This window comes from Neoarius graeffei, chromosome 1 (genome assembly GCF_027579695.1).
Source record: "Neoarius graeffei isolate fNeoGra1 chromosome 1, fNeoGra1.pri, whole genome shotgun sequence".
NCBI lineage: Eukaryota > Metazoa > Chordata > Actinopteri > Siluriformes > Ariidae > Neoarius > Neoarius graeffei.
This window is the reverse complement of record NC_083569.1, coordinates 95,937,512-95,956,139: the sequence shown is the minus strand read 5'-3', so window position 1 is coordinate 95,956,139 and position 18,628 is coordinate 95,937,512. Positions and strand designations below refer to the sequence as shown.

The 18,628-nt window shown below is 37.4% G+C and overlaps 1 protein-coding gene across 1 annotated transcript in view; it reads right to left on the bottom strand.

The window, feature by feature from the left end:
• Nucleotides 1-2,477: 2,477 nt before the first annotated feature.
• LOC132885528 (obscurin-like) overlaps nucleotides 2,478-18,628 on the bottom strand; it is a 607,458-nt gene continuing 591,307 nt past the window's right edge. The window contains exons 31-38 of the mRNA XM_060920272.1: nucleotides 11,594-11,860; nucleotides 10,415-10,684; nucleotides 6,723-6,995; nucleotides 4,703-4,969; nucleotides 3,205-3,453; nucleotides 3,019-3,126; nucleotides 2,806-2,862; nucleotides 2,478-2,563 (exon numbers count right to left, since the gene is read on the bottom strand). Of these exons, the coding sequence (XP_060776255.1) occupies nucleotides 2,478-2,563; nucleotides 2,806-2,862; nucleotides 3,019-3,126; nucleotides 3,205-3,453; nucleotides 4,703-4,969; nucleotides 6,723-6,995; nucleotides 10,415-10,684; nucleotides 11,594-11,860 (1,577 nt within the window). The remainder of the gene's footprint in view (nucleotides 2,564-2,805; nucleotides 2,863-3,018; nucleotides 3,127-3,204; nucleotides 3,454-4,702; nucleotides 4,970-6,722; nucleotides 6,996-10,414; nucleotides 10,685-11,593; nucleotides 11,861-18,628) is intronic.

The window sequence follows — 18,628 nt, the reverse complement described above, 5'->3', positions numbered from 1 at the left end:
AGCGCTTCATTCACGCTTCCGCATCTATTACGCATAGATGCTGTATTGAAAGCATTCAACGGGAAGTTCTCATTGAAAACGGAGCAAAGAGCAGCCCTGGAGGTATTTATTGAAAGGAAGGACGTTTTCGCCTTGCTCCCGACCGGCTTCGGTAAGAGTTTAATCTACCAGTTAGCCCTGTCGCGTCACATACGTCAGAGGAAAGAGTGATGTGATTGGTTTAAGCTTCGTTACAGCCTTTTCTGGCTTCGACCAGTAGCAAACTGAGGCATTTCAGGGAGGCGGGTCAACCACGGGCTCTGGGAAATGGTTGGGCTTAATATCTTGGCCAGACCAATAGCTCGGAGAGCTTTGCAGTCGCGTTAGCCAGGCTACTGTGTAACAATCTTCAAAAGCTTTTCCATTGGAAACCATCACATGAAAGTGTGCATACACTAAAGTGTAGAGACACAACTGAATTGCAACATTCAAGATCCCGAAGGTTGTGGCCAGAAAAGTGTTCAAAAATATCAGACTGGCCCATGGCCTGGTAGAGCATTTGAAGAAAAAGTTCTGTAGTTCTGATTGATTCCATGATTTAGTCCATAAAGATGGAATTATTTTCTAATTAATTTTAGGTCAAATAGTGTGCACTGGAATACAAATTCTTACACATTGCACTGTGTATATCACTTTTTTTTTTTCTTCTTTTTTAAGTTACAATGAGTGATGATGGCTGCTGTAACCTACTTAATGAATGTAAAATTGCATTGATGTTATATCTCTGATGAAATTTAGTCAAAAATATCTTAAGTGTAGACATAACACTGTCATCCCATTGAAGTGTCACAGGATATGTGCAAAAATGAAAAACTGCATCCAATAAGTACAACATTAAACAGTATGTCCTACAGGACATGATACAGTGGTGCTTGAAAATTTGTGAACCCTTTAGAATTTTCTATATTTCTGCATAAATATGACCTAAAACATCATCAGATTTTCACACAAGTCCTAAAAGTAAATAAAGAGAACCCAGTTAAACAAATGAGGCAAAAGTATTTGACTTGGTCATTTATTAATTGAGGAAAATAATCCAATATTACATATTTGAGAGTGGCAAAAGTATGCGAACCTCTAGAATTAGCAGTTAATTTGAAGGTGAAATTAGTCAGGTGTTTTCAATCAATGGGATGACAATCAGGTGTGAGTGGGCACCCTGTTTTATTTAAAGGACAGGGATCTATCAAAGTCTGATCTTCACAACATGTTTGTGGAAGTGCATCATGCTACAAACAAAGGAGATTTCTGAGGACCTCAGAAAAAGCGTTGTTGATGCTCAGCAGGCTGGAAAAGGTTACAAAACCATTGCTAAAGAGTTTGGACTCCACCAATCCACAGTCAGACAGATTGTTTACAAATGGAGGAAATTCAAGACCATTGTTACCCTCCCTAGGAGTGGTCGACCAACAAAGATCACTCCAACAGCAAGGCATGTAATAGTCGGCGAGTTCACAAAGGACCCCAGGATAACTTCTAAGCAACTGAAGGCCTCTCTCACATTGGCTAATGTTAATGTTCATGAGTCTATCATCAGGAGAACACTGAAGAACAATGGTGTGCATGGTAGGGTTGCAAGGAGAAAGCCACTGCTCTCCAAAAAGAACACTGCTGCTCGTCTGCAGTTTGCTAAAGATCACGTGGACAAGCCAGAAGGCAATTGGAAAAATGTTTTGTGGATGGATGAGACCAAAATAGAACTTTTTGGTTTAAATGAGAAGTGTTATGTTTGGAGAAAGGAAAACGCTGCATTTCAGCAGAAGAACCTTATCCCATCTGTGAAACATGCTAGTGGTAGTATCATGGTTTGGGCCCGTTTTGCTGCATCTGGGCCAGGATGGCTTGCCATCATTGATGGAACAATGAATTCTGAATTATGCCAGTGAATTCTAAAAGGAAAATGTCAGGACATTTGTCCATGAACTGAATCTCAAGAGAAGGTGGGTCATGCAGCAAAACAATGACCCTAAGCACACAAGTCATTTTACCAAAGAATGGTTAAAGAAGAATCAAGTGAATGTTTTGGAATGGCCAAGTCAAAGTCAAAATATAGAAAATTCTGAAGGGTTCACAAACTTTCAAGCAACACTGTACTTGCACTTGGATTTCATGTTTGTAAATTTAATTGGGGAGTAAACCACATCACTTGGTCTCAATGTAGAGCCATCTGATGAGGGAAAAAAATACTAATTTAGGCTGTTTGCAGTAGCAGAGCAGTTGCTAATGAAGACCATTTGTTCCTACAGTAAGTCTGATGTTCTTTTAAAATTATGTGCAATCAAACCATCTTACTTTCACTGCGAAATTTAAGCTTTTTCATTTCAATTTTGGAATACATCACATCATCTGCCCCTCTGGCTGCATGATCTAAAATAGAAATTCATTTAGATTAATGCAAAAGGCAAAAACAAATGAAAACAAAAGAGTTGACATTAGTTTCATGCAGCATTCTTACCATTTTGTTTCTTTTTTCTAGTCACAACCTGTGGGTTGACTGTATTACTGGAGCCAGCTGCAGAATCAGCTAGAAGAAAATAAAATAGAGCCATTAGAGAAGCTATTGCAATGCTACGTTGCCAGATCTGTCCATTTTAACCACATAAATCTAGATAAACTATACCTGTGGTCCTGGTAGCAGCATTTTCATAGACATTTTCACCAGCTTTTAACGAAAAAAATTAAAGACTTGAAAGAGAAAATATTCAACAAGAACAAAAACACCTTGAAAAACAAATGCTGATGTATTTATTGTTATTGAAGACTGACCTGCAAGCTGATTGGTGTCCTGATTTACTGCAGAAGACTGAGACTGATATTTTACACCTTCTCAACAGAGTAAAGCAGTGAACAGGTTAAAACATTGCCTTTGCAGGTAAGTATATTTAGAGCAACATGAACACATAACCAAAAAAAGAGCTAGAAGGGACATAATTTTTCCTCAATAAAAGACAAATATGTGCAAAAAATCTGCTCTCAAACCTTTTTTCTTCTTGTAACGTAACAGAAGGATCATTAAGATCATTAAGATGGCAAACACGAAGGCCAAGCTCAGTCCTAAAATTAGTCCAGTGGATCTAGGAGCTGAAACTAGGGAAAGCACAGATCCATTTAAATACTTCCTATTGTTACAAATGTAATTCAAGTAAGATGACATGATTCCCTTACCTCTGACTGAAACCCAGCTTTTTGGTGACTCTCCTCTCTGTGGGTGTTTACAGTGGTAGAAACCTTCATCTGACTTTGAGACACTCCTGATGGTCATCTCTCCTGTAGTCTGGTTCTGGAGAACTGAATCATTTTTATAGAAATCAACACCAGACTCTGAGATCTTTGTGTTGCGATACAAACAGCGTAAAGTCAGAGGACGTCCCTCAGTAACAGGATGGACAGGACTGTCCAGGATCACGTCACCATCTGTAGGAAAGAGAAAGAAGACACTGAAAACAGAATATGTGCAAAACAGAGTGTAATTCTCCTTTATTAGTGTAAGATTCAGTCCTTTACAAGGCTTAGAAAACACATTGCATTTCTTTGTGAGATTGCTGCATTTTATGGAGTTGTTCTTTATTCTTTAACATGCCATGTTTACGTGGGGCAGAAAACACAAATGGGGTATTTTATCATTTTATTGTTGCAGTCTCAGAAACAAAGATGCCAAACTGTACGTATCCTCATTACTGCATTGGTATATCTTTTAATGGTACCCCTTTTGTACATCTGGTGTGTATGTTTTACCTGGAAAGGTCCATGTACCTTTTTTTTTTGTAATATTACTTTAAAAGCTATTTATCTGAGAAGGTACAGATAACACTGTGACATGTTCCTGTACATCGAGATAACCAGAAAGAGGAAAAGTGGAATATTTTTTGAGAAAATCAGGCTCATTAAAAATGTTGATCCGTATGAATTTCCAATAAGTGGATTATGACGACCCACAGATACTATTATTCACTTACCTTTTTTTTTATTTTCTAGACCTCTATTTTATTGGTGGCTTCATTACTTAAGCCACTTGAAGCTCATGTGGAATTCACAAATAAACTGAACGAAGTTATAAACTGAATATTATGAATATGACAAAGAATATTAAATCCAGTTAAGCATAATATCAAGGTCTAGGAGCTAATATTGGAATCATTTACACCTGCATGCTAACCTGCCTGAAACACAATTAACATCATAAATCTTAAAGAACACAGCAGTAACTTAAGAACTGTCTATGACCATAGTGTATACAACACGTAAAAGCGGTCATCATTTTGACAGGTACTGAAAATACACAGTTATGCAGTTATGTTAACAATGACGAAGTGATTCAGAGAGAAGGAAACAAAGAAAAACACGAGCTAAAGAGTCAAACAATTTGTTAGTTTAAAATAACTAATGGCACTGTGTTGAGTAAAATTTCCATGAGTTCCGCAATAGCATTAAGATGTTAAAAATAGGTTTTACTGCAATGCTGTCAATCACAAGATACTAAATTAGCTTTTATGTTTTACAAGTAAGGTATCACTTAGCTTCTTTATAATTCTTAAGAATATATATATATATATATATATATATATATATATATATATATATATATATATATAATATTTTTTTTTAATGTTAGGTCTGGTTTGTGTATTAAATACTGCTGATGAGAACTGATAAAAAGACTCACAGTGCACTGTGATGTTGACAGGATTACTGTGTCCTCCAGATTCAGACTGACACCAGTAAACTCCAGTGTGTGATGCAGAGAGGGAGCTGATGTTACATGTAGATCCTGAATATGATAAACAATTGAACGGTGTCTCATTGTGTGTGTATCGTCTCACTGTCCATCCAGTAGAGTCACTCTGGTCCTCACAGCTCAGTGAGAGAGAGTCAGCAGTGAAGTGTTGAGTTCTGCTGGGACTGATGATCAGAGACACTGGAGCTGATTCACCTGATAATAAATATAACAATTTATGTCACTATTATATTAACATTTATACTCTATTAATAATTAAGACAATTAAAAGAGATTAAAAAAAGATTTTCAGTGTGATGTCAGGAAGATAATGTATTAATCTATACATAGAGCATAAAATATCCTAGAAATGACAATTTCCTGAGTGAAAAGTAGCTTTCTGTTTGAAGTGCTGCATCATATCAGAGCTAAGTCACAAAAACTCAGACATACATTTTTCACTCATAATACACACACATACATGTTATCAACTCATAACACCTCACAATAACGCTCTAATCTTTCTCAATCTTTCAGATTCTGTCTTTTTTTTTTCTTTTACACTCGGTGTTCAGGAAAAAAGTTCAAACCTCCTCCTCTTCAACTCATTCACACTTGAGCATGATACTGGGGAAAATTTATTTGTTCTCTATATGTATGTTCCTGTGTATGTATACACTGTCTGTCCACAAAATGTCATCATTTGGATTTAAATAAGCAAATACCTCAGAGTCGGATAATTATTGCAGTGATTAATATGTTTCAGATGGCAACAATTCGTTTAACCCTAACTGATGCAGTGAGTAGCTTCTCATTTCTGAAACAACCGTGTCATGGTCATGGAAAAGGTGTTACTATGGTTCAGAAGGGTTAAATTACTGGCCTGAATCAAGCAAAGAAAACAACTAAGGAGACTGCTGCAATTACTGGAATTGGGTTAAGAACTGTACAACACATTATTAAAACCTGGAAGGATCTTGATGGACCATCAACTTTGAGGAAGAAATGTGGTCAGAAAAAACTTGACTGTGATCAGAGATCAGTTAAACACTTGTTTAATATCACTAAAACAGTAAAAAAAAAAAAAAATCAACAGTAAAACTCATGGCTATGTTTAGTCATGAAAGTAAAAGCATTTCCACATACAATGCAGTGAGAACTCACAGGATTGGGACTAAACAGCAGTGTGGCTATAAGAACACGACTTGTTAATGAGGCTAATCAGAAGAAAAGGCTCCAGTTTGCAAGGGGGCATAAATATTGGACTTCGGAGCAATGGAAACAGGTCATGTGGTCTACTGAGTCCAGATTTATTTCTGAGCAATGGGCGTGTCAGGGTAAGAAGGGAAGTGCATGAAATGATCATAATTGGATATTTTCTTCCCTGATGGCACAGACATATTCCAGGACAACAATGGCAGGATTCATCAGGTTGAAACTGTGAGAGAGTGGTTCAGGAAGCATGAGGAATCATTTTCACACATGAATTGGTCACCACAGAGTCTTGAGCTTAACCACATCTGGGAAGCCATAGCCTAATGGTTAGAGAAGCAGCTTTGGGACCAAAAGGTCATCAGTTTGATTCCCTGGATCAGGAGGAATGCCTGAAGTGCCCTTGAGCAAGGCACCTAACCTCAACTGCTCCCCAGCCTGCTCTGGGTATGTAGTACATTGCTAAATGCCATTAATGTAATGCGCTGGAGAAGACTTTACAGAGCGGTTCAATTCCCCCATCATCAATACAAGATCGAGGCTAAAAATTAGTAAAAGTCTGAATGGAAATAAGTGTTGTGATGTTGCAAATGATTGCTGAAACAGTGCCACAGCTAATGTGCTCCGTAATTAAAGCTAAAGTCAGTCCAACAAAATATTTGTGTGCACCCTTTTTTGGCCTGGCAGTGTAACTTACCATGTGTTACTACCAAGCTCTACTGTTAACATTTTCTGTCCAGTGCAGTCACATACTCACCAGTAACCTTTACCCAGAGTGCATCACTGTAGTGTGTGTAGTAGACTGGGTTTCCTCTTCCAGCTCGGCACCAGTACTGATCTCCATCAGAGACTCGAACTGGTCTGATGACATAGTGGCCTGATTCTGTTTCAGTCTCAGAGCTCTGTGTTGATGTGCTCCAGTAAAACTTCCATCCAGCAGACTGTGGCTTCAGTGTACAGTACAGAGTCACTGGGATTCCTGTCAGTGTAGCTCCTTTAAGGTCTGATGTGAGTTCAGGTTTAGGTTTTTCTGTTCGAGATGAAACATACAGTTCAGGAGTAATATAATATTTACTGTACTAATCACCTCTACAGAGTGAAAACATTTCTGCTGTCCCTGTCATAATCCTGGTCTCAGGTAAACAATAACTAGGACTAAATATCTTTTTTTCTACAGTGGTATTACTTTATTAGTGTAGTATAATAAGTTAAATTCATCATCTTCACATTTATTTGCTGGAAGAGAACCTGACCAAAGATTAGAGCAATAGCAGGTCCATACATGACGTGATTCTTCTATTCATCAGCATTGTGTGGTTTAATTAGCAAATAACTTAAGAAGTGAATAAGATGATTTACACAAGTGAATGACTTCTTTCTTCTTGATGAACACAAACCCAGATGCTGTGCAATAATGATATATTCTATTCATACACATTACTCTTTTAGTGGACATTATTCAAAATAAAACAGAAGTAGAATCATTTTTTCCAAATTTCAAATCATAAATAATGAAGGCAATCTCTCACTGTTGTTTCACATGTTTAATATTTGTAAGATTATGTTCTATAATCTCAAAAAGAGCTCCATCACTTCAGTTTACCTGCAGAATACGTTTACAATTCAAACACCTAAACACTTCATTCCTGCATCTCTAACCTCCTGACTGTGGCTGAAGTTTTATGTGAAGTGAAGTTTTATTAGAATAAGTTACTGTGCCTTTAGTTCATGTAACTCGTAAACATGAGCTAAACTTGTTTTCTTTAATAAAGGATCTGATGTACTGTATGTTTATCAGAGAAATCAGCAAACCCACATTACGTGTACATGTTTAAAGCAGTTCTATACAGAATACACTTTATATTTTTCACTTGTTTTGTTAAATCTGCACATTTGTGTTCATATATAATAAATAAATCCTTTTCAGGCGTCAATAACATGACTTTGTCTCCAGTGAAGCCATGATAGAGATCTTTTCCAAAACAAATCTACAAGCACTTTTTAGTGAACAATTAATAATCCAATATTTTTTTTCTAAACCAGTAGAATGATGACAGTGCGATCAACCCAATTATCAGGTGCAGAAGATTTGATGAAAACCAGACAGGCCTGGGGATTCACACTCACAGTCGGTTTGGGTTTTTCTGTTGATATGAAATTATCAGCAGATCAGAACTGCTTTTATCTTTACAAAATAAGAATTAGTCTTGTCCTCTCTCTGCTTTCTGATTCAACATTTACTGAAAAAGCTACAGTGGAATGACGTTTCTCGAAAGTATGTGTGCAGCTCTTTAGATAAAGAACATTTTATCTTCACATTTATGAAAGTCACGACTGACCTGAAGTCAGTTGTATTTAGTTTTAATTTTACTTTTTCCATGTTTTTTTGCTCCATCTGATGTTGAAATTGTTTTGTTAAATCTGCAATTTGTGTTCATGTATAAAAAAGAAATCATTTTCAGGTTTCAATCACATGACTTTGTATCCAGTGAAGTCATGGTAGAGATCTTTCCCAAAATAACTCCACAAGCACTTTTTAGCGAACAATTAATGAACAAGTAGGGTTTTTTATTGTTTGTGTTCTCAAACAGTATAATGATAACAGTGTGATTGGGCCGATCAGCTGGTAGAGAAGATTTGATGAAACCCAAACAGGCCTGGAGGTAAATTTGCATGAAGGTCTGTATTAAGATCGATTATTAAATTTGTACAAACTCACAATTGTGGAAGATTTTAAAATCCATTGTTTCTTATTTACAGCTGACAAGTTAACTGTTCTAGCAGTTCTGTGTTTAATCCCCCAGCCTGTGTTTGTGCTGAAAGTGTCAGTTAAAGAGAAAGTGTATTGTGTTTCTAGTCAGGGTTTTTTTTTTACCCCACTGGCACCACACTAATTAACATTCATACTATGACAAAAAAAAGCATTGTTACATATAAAAATACAATAATTCAATCAGAATAGCAGCTTCCTTCGACATGTAAATTAAAAAACACACACACACCAGTTCAGTCAGAGCTTCCTTTTAGCTCCCATAGTGTGGAACTCGACCCAAAATCCCTGGCTGACAGACACAAGGCAACATGTTTAAAATAAACAAGCAAACAGGCATCACAAAATTCAACAACTTGTGACAACAGATACAGAGAAGTCCAATAAATGTCCTTAGATGTTTCTGCATGATACACACTGTCCACATGCTGGATAGTGTGTATCATGGCGCTCTGAGGTTTATCATAAACTGTGGAGCTCTAACTCATCACTGTGTCTTATACACTAAAGTAAATTGGCCATCTTTATATGCGCGCCGGCTCGGCCATTGGTATGTCTTTATCTACAAGGCTATCCTTGAGATGATTCCATCTTCTTTATCATCTCTTTTAAAACTGAATCATAGAGCCTACAGTCTTCGTTCTCTGGACTTTTTACATTTTACTGTTCCTAGGGTTAGAACAGAAATGGGGAAGAAAGCTTTTAGGTTTTCTGCTCCAACTACATGGAATAATTTGCAGACACAGCTCAAACTCTATAATCTGGTATCTCTGAATGTATTTAAGTCCATGATAAATCCCATTGTTTCGAGGCTTCATGAGCGCAAATGTTTTATCTCATCTCATCTCATTATCTCTAGCCGCTTTATCCTGTTCTACAGGGTCACAGGCAAGCTGGAGCCTATCCCAGCTGACTATGGGCGAGAGGCGGGGTACACCCTGGACAAGTCGCCAGGTCATCACAGGGCTGACACATAGACACAGACAACCATTCACATTCACACCTACGGTCAATTTAGAGTCACCAGTTAACCTAACCTGCATGTCTTTGGACTGTGGGGGAAACCGGAGCACCCAGAGGAAACCCACGCGGACACAGGGAGAACATGCAAACTCCACACAGAAAGGCCCTCGCCGGCCCCGGGGCTCGAACCCGGACCTTCTTGCTGTGAGGCGACAGCGCTAACCACTACACCACCGTGCCGCCCCAAATGTTTTATTTGAATGGAAATTGTCTTATTTGATCTTGACCTGATTTTGTAAATTCAGTTGTTTATTTGTATTTTTATGTCTATGTCTAAGGTGACAATGTGTTGGAACTGTTGTTTTTTTGCTGCCATTCTTGCCCAGGTCTCTCTTGTAAAAGAGATCTTCGATCTCAATGGGACAAACCTGGTTAAATAAAGGTTATAATAATAATTATCGTAATGTTTGATAAGCATTTCATACAGCAGGTTAGAGATGATTTTCTAGTGTGGTTATGTCACTGTATGGAATCTGACTAGGGACCAATTCTGTGTGTGTGTGTGTGTGTGTATATTTTTTTTTGGGGGGGGGGAATTAATGTTTCATACTTAAGATGAAACGCTGTAGTGGTCCGTGATAGAGTCCTCAGTCACATGTGAAAAATGCATGTAAAACACTTTCAAATGTTAATGAAATGTGTGAGATAAAACACACCTGATACAGTCAGTGTAACAGCATCACTGGTCTCTGAACTCTGAGAGTCACTTCTCCTCCCACTGCAGGTGTATTTACCGCTGTCATATTTTCCTACTGAATAAAGACTAAACTCCTGTGTTGTTGGGTATGAGAGTGTGTCATCATTCCTCTTCCAGCTGTATGTCCACTCAGTGTCTCTTCCTCTCGGTATCTCACATCTGAAAGTCACTCTCTCTCCTCTGAACACCTCCTTATCAGGCTTTATAATCACCACAGGTTTAGGACTCGCTGTGGAAAAATATTTTTATGTATGAATTAATTCCCAACACCATTATTTAAATGAAGAGTAACATTTTAAACTGAATGCAGTAAATCTGCTCACATGTAAATGATTAAACTCTGTCAGAGGTGGACTGAGTCATTTTAACAATCTCTACTAATGAATTAAATGTAGATCACAATTTGAAATTAATCAGATTAATGTACTGAAAATGTAGATCTTTTTCACTATTGATTGATGTCTGAATGACAGTGTGTTTGCTCTCCTGTTTTCCTGATTATTCATCATTAGGAACACCGAGTGTCAGCAAGGGAACAAGAAACTAAAGGGAAAAGATTCACAATAATGCTAGAAATAACTGACAGGATCATTTGTTTACCCTGTTAACAGGTATATTTAATATAAAAGAAAACCACAGCTCTGTAATACACACCCTTACTCATCACCACACACCTGTGATCATGTCATAACCCCTCATACACACTCACTCTCTCATCTCTCTCATCCTTTCAGATTCTACAGCCTCTTACACTCAGGGGTTCAGTATAAAAGTTCGACCCTCGTCCTCTTCACTCATTCACACTCAGCCAGGTCTCGACTCGAGCATGTTGATGTTTCTGAAGCAGTAACTTTATGAAGCCCCTTTTACAGCCTCTGAGCTGCTTGTTAAAAGAGTTTTACAGGTTTTGTTGGTGACATTTTCAACCAAATCTAAACTAGTGTTGTGTCACCAGTTCACCTCACACCAGCGCTGCTCAGCCGTGATCACACTGTCTCTCTTTAATAACTTTCATAACATCAGTTAAAGAGTTCTCTGTATGTAGTTTTCTAAATATTGCTATATTGTGACACTGTTCACATGGTGTTTATATGTTCAGTGTTGTACAGAATCATTTAGTAGAAAGCCTCTTACTCACCAATAACATTTACCCAGAGTGCATCACTGTAGTGTGTGTAGTAGACTGGGTTTCCTCTTCCAGCTCTGCACTTGTACCGACCTCCATCAGAGACTCGAACTGATCTGATGGTGTAGTCGTGTGATTCAGTCTCAGAGCTCTGTGTGGGTGTGATCCAGTAAAACTTCCATCCAGCAGACTGCAGCTTCAGTGTACAGTACAGAGTCACTGAGTTTCCTGTCAGTGCAGCTCCTTTAAGGCCTGATCTGAGTTCAGGTTTAGGTTTTTCTGTTAGAAATGAAACACAAGCTCAGGGTGTGAAGTCTTTACTGCACTAATCACTTCTACAGTGAAACACAGTATTACTGTCTCTGTGATGACACGCCCTGTAAAATGATTTTGGAAAAGTGGAACACAAAATGCAACACGACACATACAGTCTTTATCAGAAGATGTATTGGAAATGTTATGCCTTTTTTTTTTCCTTTTGAACACTTGTATTTTGCCCAAATGTCAATAAAAGTGAGTTGTGTTACTGCCTGACATAAGCAGACAGACAGATAGATAGACGTGCGCGCGCACACACACCACTAAAATTATACGAACAACAGAAATCTGTATCTCCCACTCTACCTTATTCACACAAAGTCCATCAGTCCCTCATTATTTCTCATCTATGAAAGTGTGAAATTACTTTACAGCAGTAATGTAACAGATTCCTATTTCCTAAACAAGGGGAATGTGAGCTGCAAATAGTTTTTGGAGCAATAAATATGAATACCTAGATACAGGTGAAGTAACTGGTCTGTCTGTCTGTCTGTCTAACTAACTAACTAAAGCTCATTAAAACTGCTGTGGGCTTCTCAGGAACAAGTAGCCGACATGCAGTTATGTTGGAGCTGAATAGTTTAATATGTAGTATTATGCGTGTAAGCAGTGATTTACACATTAAGTTGTAATTCCCTACATTCCACAGGATGGGATCAGTTCTCACAGTCTGTAAAATGTTGCATCGGGCTCGAAGTATGGGTCAAAGCCTCTAAAACACACCTCTAATCTCTCTCAAAGCACATCCTCACCATGTCAGGGACAAAGAATACCATTGAGAATATTTTCTGAAAATCAGTCAGTTTCTATTTTCGCAATAATTAAAGGACAATAAAAAAAGAAACAAAGTGAGCCAACACAGACCAACACATTAAGAGAAATAAAACAAACCATGCAGTTAATGACGAAAGAAACGCCACTGTATCATCAGAGGACAGATCGACCTGTCTGCACTTAGCCATAAGAAATAAACAAATGCCTCAGATGATGGAAGACTTAGTGCTTGTACATACAAGGAATCTGATTGACAGTAATACCCATCGCTTACAAAAAAAAAAAAAAAAGGAGACATACATGGATGTCGGACATAAAGGACAGCAGACATAAGCGAACAAACTTTTCAATAATAGTAATAGCATGACTAAATAAAACATCGCTACTTGTTAAAATATAATAATTAAATCACATTAGCAGCTTCCTTCTACAGACAGACAGACAGACAGATAGATAGATAGATAGATTTCACTCAGAGCTTCCTTTTAGCTCCCATATTGTGGAACTCGACCCCAAATCCCTGGCTGACAGACACAAGGCAACATGTTTAAGATAAACAAGCAAACAGGCATCACAAAATTCAACAGCTTGTGAAAACAGATACAGAGAAGTCCAATAAATGTTCTTAGATGTTTCTGCATGTTTGATAAGCATTTCATACAGCAGGGTAGAGATGATTTTATAGTGTGGTTATGTCACTGTATGGAATCCGGTTAGGAGATAATTCTGTGTGTGTGTGTGTGTGTGTGTGTGTGTGTGTGTGTGTATGTATGTATGTATGTATGTATGTATGTATGTGTGTGTGTGTGTGTGTGTGTGTGTGTGTGTGTGTGGTGGTCATTTTTTTTCATCATTAACCCTTGTCTGGTGTTTGGGTCTGTGGGACACGTTTTCATTTTTTTTTTAAATCAAAGGAACAATGATACGATTAATTATTTTTTTAAAACTCAGACTCATTGGCCTTGGCTCATTTTCTGTGAAGAACATATATCAGAACACATTTTCAATGACCACACACTGTACCCCCCCCCAACACATTTATATTACATTATTATTATTATTATTATTATTATTATTATTATTAAACCTTTATTTTACCAGGGATTAAAAAAAAAAAAAAAAAAAAAAAAATCACATTGAGATTAAAACCTCTTTTACCCTGGCCAAGAAGGCAGCACACAAAAACCGGATTAAGAACAGAATAACAATCATCACACACACTCACAGAACAAAACAAAACAAACAAAAACATTTTAAAACAAAGCAAACGGAAAATTAAAAAAAAAAAACAAGAAACAGACTGACTGATACACTCCGATTAAGACAAGCTTTGAAATCAACAAGTGAAATAAAAACCTCAAGTTTTAGTTGTCTCTGTAGCTCATTCCATGCTGTTGGAGCACTACAAGCAAAGGCAGTCTGCACGACATCATACAAGATATAGCTACTTGACCGTAGATTGTACTGAGATGTATTAGGTGTTAAAAGAACAGATATATAAGAAGGAAGTTGGCCAATTATTGCTTTGTACACAAAAATTAACCAATGTTTATGTCTTCTCATAAAGAGTGAGGACCAACCAACCATTTCATACAAGGCACAGTGATGGGTGGAGTAACTCGCTTGAGTGATAAATCTTAATGCAGAATGATACACAGAGTCTAAGGACTGTAGCAGAGCTTTAGAGGTATGTCTATAAAATACGTCCCCATAATCCAAGACTGGCAGAAAAGTAGATTCAACCAATCTTTTCCTTGCTTGTTGAGTAAAGCAAGATTTATTTCTAAAGAAAAAACCCAACTTTAATTTCAGTCTACAAAGTAAACTCTCAACATGCAATTTAAAGGATAGATCTTCCTCCAACATAAAACCCAGATATCTATACGAGGAGACTAGTTCAACTGATTTACCCTGCAAAGTGCATAATTGAGGCAGGGAAGATCCCAGTTTATGGGTTCTAGAAAAGAATATGAAATTTGTTTTCTTATTGTTAAGAATTAATTTCAGGGAATTTAGATTTCGCTGTACCACAGTGAATGCTTCTTGCAGCTTTAAGATGGTCTCAGCCGGTGATGCAGCAGAACAGTAAATTATAGTATCATCTGCATACAGATGCATATTTACATTCATAAGCTCTTTACTGAGATTGTTAATATATATTGTGAACAACAAGGGCCCCAGTACGGAGCCCTGTGGGACACCAGATTTAACAGTAAGCTTCTCGGAAAGGTGCCCATTTAGTTGAACACGTTGACATCTATTATCTAGGTAGTTTCTAACCCAGCCTAACGCTGCTTCAGAGAAACCAATATTAATCAATCGTGACAATAAAATATTATGATTAACAGTATCAAAAGCTTTAGTTAAATCAATGAATAATGCAGCACATGATTTTCTACTATCCAGAGCGCCGATTAGATCATTTAATACTTTCATGGTAGCAGTAACACTACTATGATTTTTACGGAAACCAGACTGAATGACAGACAAAATATTGTTATTAACTAAAAGCTCTTTTAACTGTTCACTCACAATAGTTTCCAGAATCTTAGCCATCAGAGATAGCTTAGAAATTGGACAGTAATTGTCTAGTTTAGATGGATCGCCTCCTTTTAAAAGGGGCAGAACCAGAGCTGATTTCCATACTTCAGGCACAACGTTCTGTTCCAGTGACAAATTTAAAATATAAGTCAATGGCTCTGCAATGATTTCAGCTGCATGTTTCAAAAATATGGGCTCAATTTCATCTGGCCCAGCGGACTTCGTGTCAAGCTTTTTTAAAGCCACCAAAACTTCATATCTTGAGATTGGACTAAAATTGAACCTATGTCTAGTTTCATGCCCTGAATGGAAAACATTAGAACTGTTCTGTCCAGAAACATCATGAAAATTAGTTCCAGCTGAAATAAAATGTTTATTAAAACAGTTCGCAATCTCTGTTCGATCAGTGACGTTTTTATAATTTAATGTTAATTGATTAGGGAAACTATTAGGTGCAGAGGTTGGACAAAGTGACTTAATGGCTTTCCAAAACTTAACTGGATTGTTTAAATTACTTGTTCTTTCATTAAGATAAAATTCAGATTTCGCTTTACGGACAAGTGTAGTACACCTGTTTCGTAAGGTCCTGAAGGCAACCCAATCCCTATCCTGATCAGTTTTTCTTGCTTTGGCCCAAGCTAGATTTCTTTCAAGAAAGAGTTGAGACAACTCTTCACTAATCCAGGGATTGTCTCGACCCTTCACTCTGTATTTCCTAAAAGGAGCATGTTTATTCACGACCTCTAAAATCAGTATGTGAAAATACTGCCATGCAGTGTCCACATCTGGAATTAAAAATAATTTAGCCCAATCACATGAAAACATGTCATGAAGGAACCCTTGAATATCAAAGTTTTTAAAACTCTTCTTTCTTATAATTCTTGGTTTTACTTTTGGGATTTTACAGTTCCTAATTGCTGCAACGGCACAATGATCACTGATATCATCAGGAAAAATTCCTATGTGGGTGAATTTATGGGGTTTGTTTGTTAAAACAACATCAATTAAGGTGGATTTACTGGGATTTTTAATAATTTAGTCGTGTGGTGCATTTATGATTTGAGTTAAGTCCACTGAATCACAATATGCTTTGAACTGGTTTGAGAGTGATGACAACCAATCCCAGTTTAGATCACAAAGCAGTATAATTTATTTTAACAGAAGATCAGCTAGAACAGATGAGAGAGAGGAGAGAGCATCCTTAACAGCTGAGGGAGGTCTATAACAGCCAACAATAGTCAAATGGCAACCCTTTCCATATTCAAAATCTATGGCTAAAAACTCAAACTGTTTTGGGATAGACAATGACTTAATTACAGTACCATGGAATTTAGATTTTAAATAGATGGCAACACCACCCCCTTTACTTTTCCAGTCAGTGTGGAAAACATTATACCCCTCAATGGCATTGTCATAATCCGTAATAGATTTTTTGAGCCATGTCTCGGACAAAACCAAAATATCTGCTTTGGTCGTCCTAGCCCAAATTTTCACTTGATCTAATTTTGGCAGTAAGCTACAGACATTTAAATGGACAAGACCAAGGCCAGAACGTTTCGAAAAATCCAAAGGAGTTAAAAGACAATTCTCCACCGGGCCAGGATTTGGGTTAATATTTCCAGCCATCAAAAGCAACAACATTATCAGACATCGCTGCTTATAGTTCTTTAATGAAAGATTATAGGGGAGAGTGGGGTAAGATGAGCCACTTTTTACATTTTTCATCATAACTACATGTTAAAGCCATTTTTGCTTCCAGTCTACACACCATACCAAATTTCAAAGTGTACTGTTACTATCTGAGCAAAAAATAATTGATAAGCTCTTATGGTTAGAGTGATATTACCTCTTGAAAAAAAAATGTCAAGTGGCTCAGCTTACCCCATGCACGGGGTAAGATGAGCCACTGTGTGGGGTAAATTGAGCCAACACAAAACATGTTAGGTTAACAAAGTAAACAACTTTTATTATTAGAAATGCAATCAATGAATCAAGTCAAGTCAATCAAGTGGGGGATAGGGCCGTTGCATAGAGAAGGGGAGATGAAGAGAGAGGTGATAGAACGAGGGATAGATAGGGATAGATAGGGAGGGATAGATAGATGGATAGAGAGAGATATATGCGTAGATAGATAGAAAGAGGGATGGTTAGAGAGGGAATGAGAGATATACTATATTATAGAAATTACTAAAACAGTAGAACAGTGCCAAAAAAATCTTATTTCTTTCAGTAGGTTAAAACATTGCTAAAACATGCAGCAATCATTCCATCAATCATTCAATCATTTCATCATTATTCAATGTTCCAAGCGTTCAAATGGCAAGGGAACACCATTTGCCTCTCCCTCCGTGCTGTCCCCCCAACAGTAAAGGGGCGGGGAAATTTTTTCACAATATCCTGTCTTGACAGGACAGCCTCATCTTTCTCTTTGAAGACAAAGGTTGGCTTTCTTGCAGAGCCATGGCACGACCGGCTTCTTTTGAGAAATCTTGCCTCTATTTCGAAGACATCCAATTTGATTATCTGGCCAATGAAGAAATGCACTTTCTTCTTCCCCGTGTATTTTGCCACAACATAATCCCCCACATCTAACAACTGGTCTTCCTCATCTGATGTCATATATATATATATATATATATATATATATATATATATATATATATATATATATATATATATATATATATATATATAGTTGTCATATATGACCAGTAAATGTGAAAACTTAAGTGTCATCCATATTGGGTAAGCTCAGCCACCAATGGGGTAAGTTGAGCCAGTGGCTCAACTTGCCCCACATCTAATGGCTCATCTTACCCCATGGCCACCATTTTGTAGAAAAATGCTAATAAAGGGGATTAGGCTAATCAAAATTATTTTTATTAGCATTCATATCATAGCTTAGAAAGCCACTAACTTAACCCTAATGTGTCTAAATATTATTCTACTTTTGTCTTCTCTAAATCATCTTCACTGTGGACAAACATGGAATTGACTTAGAAAGCACAAAAACACATTTTTATGAATATCTCCCTCACTTAGTTTGACATGTGGTGCTCCTCTCCACAAGTGTAAGTAAATGGTCCCGCCCCCCTTTGAATGTGGTCACATGGTCACATTTGTTTACTGTTTCTTAGAAACAGGGGGTGGCTCATCTTACCCCCTGGCTCATCTTACCCCGCTCTCCCCTATAGTCCATGGTTAATGTTCATGTAGGATTCCATCCAGTAAAAAAATTGTTTTTGTAAAATAAAATACACTGCAGTGGTGTTAGTCCTTGATTAGAAGCTGTAGGCCTACTGAGAACAACTGTAAATACAGGTACAGTACAGTGTCTGTATGTTTAGATGGGAGATGCAGGGGAGAGCACACCGTTTGAGCCATACCTTCGGCACAGCCCGGTCTGCTGCACAG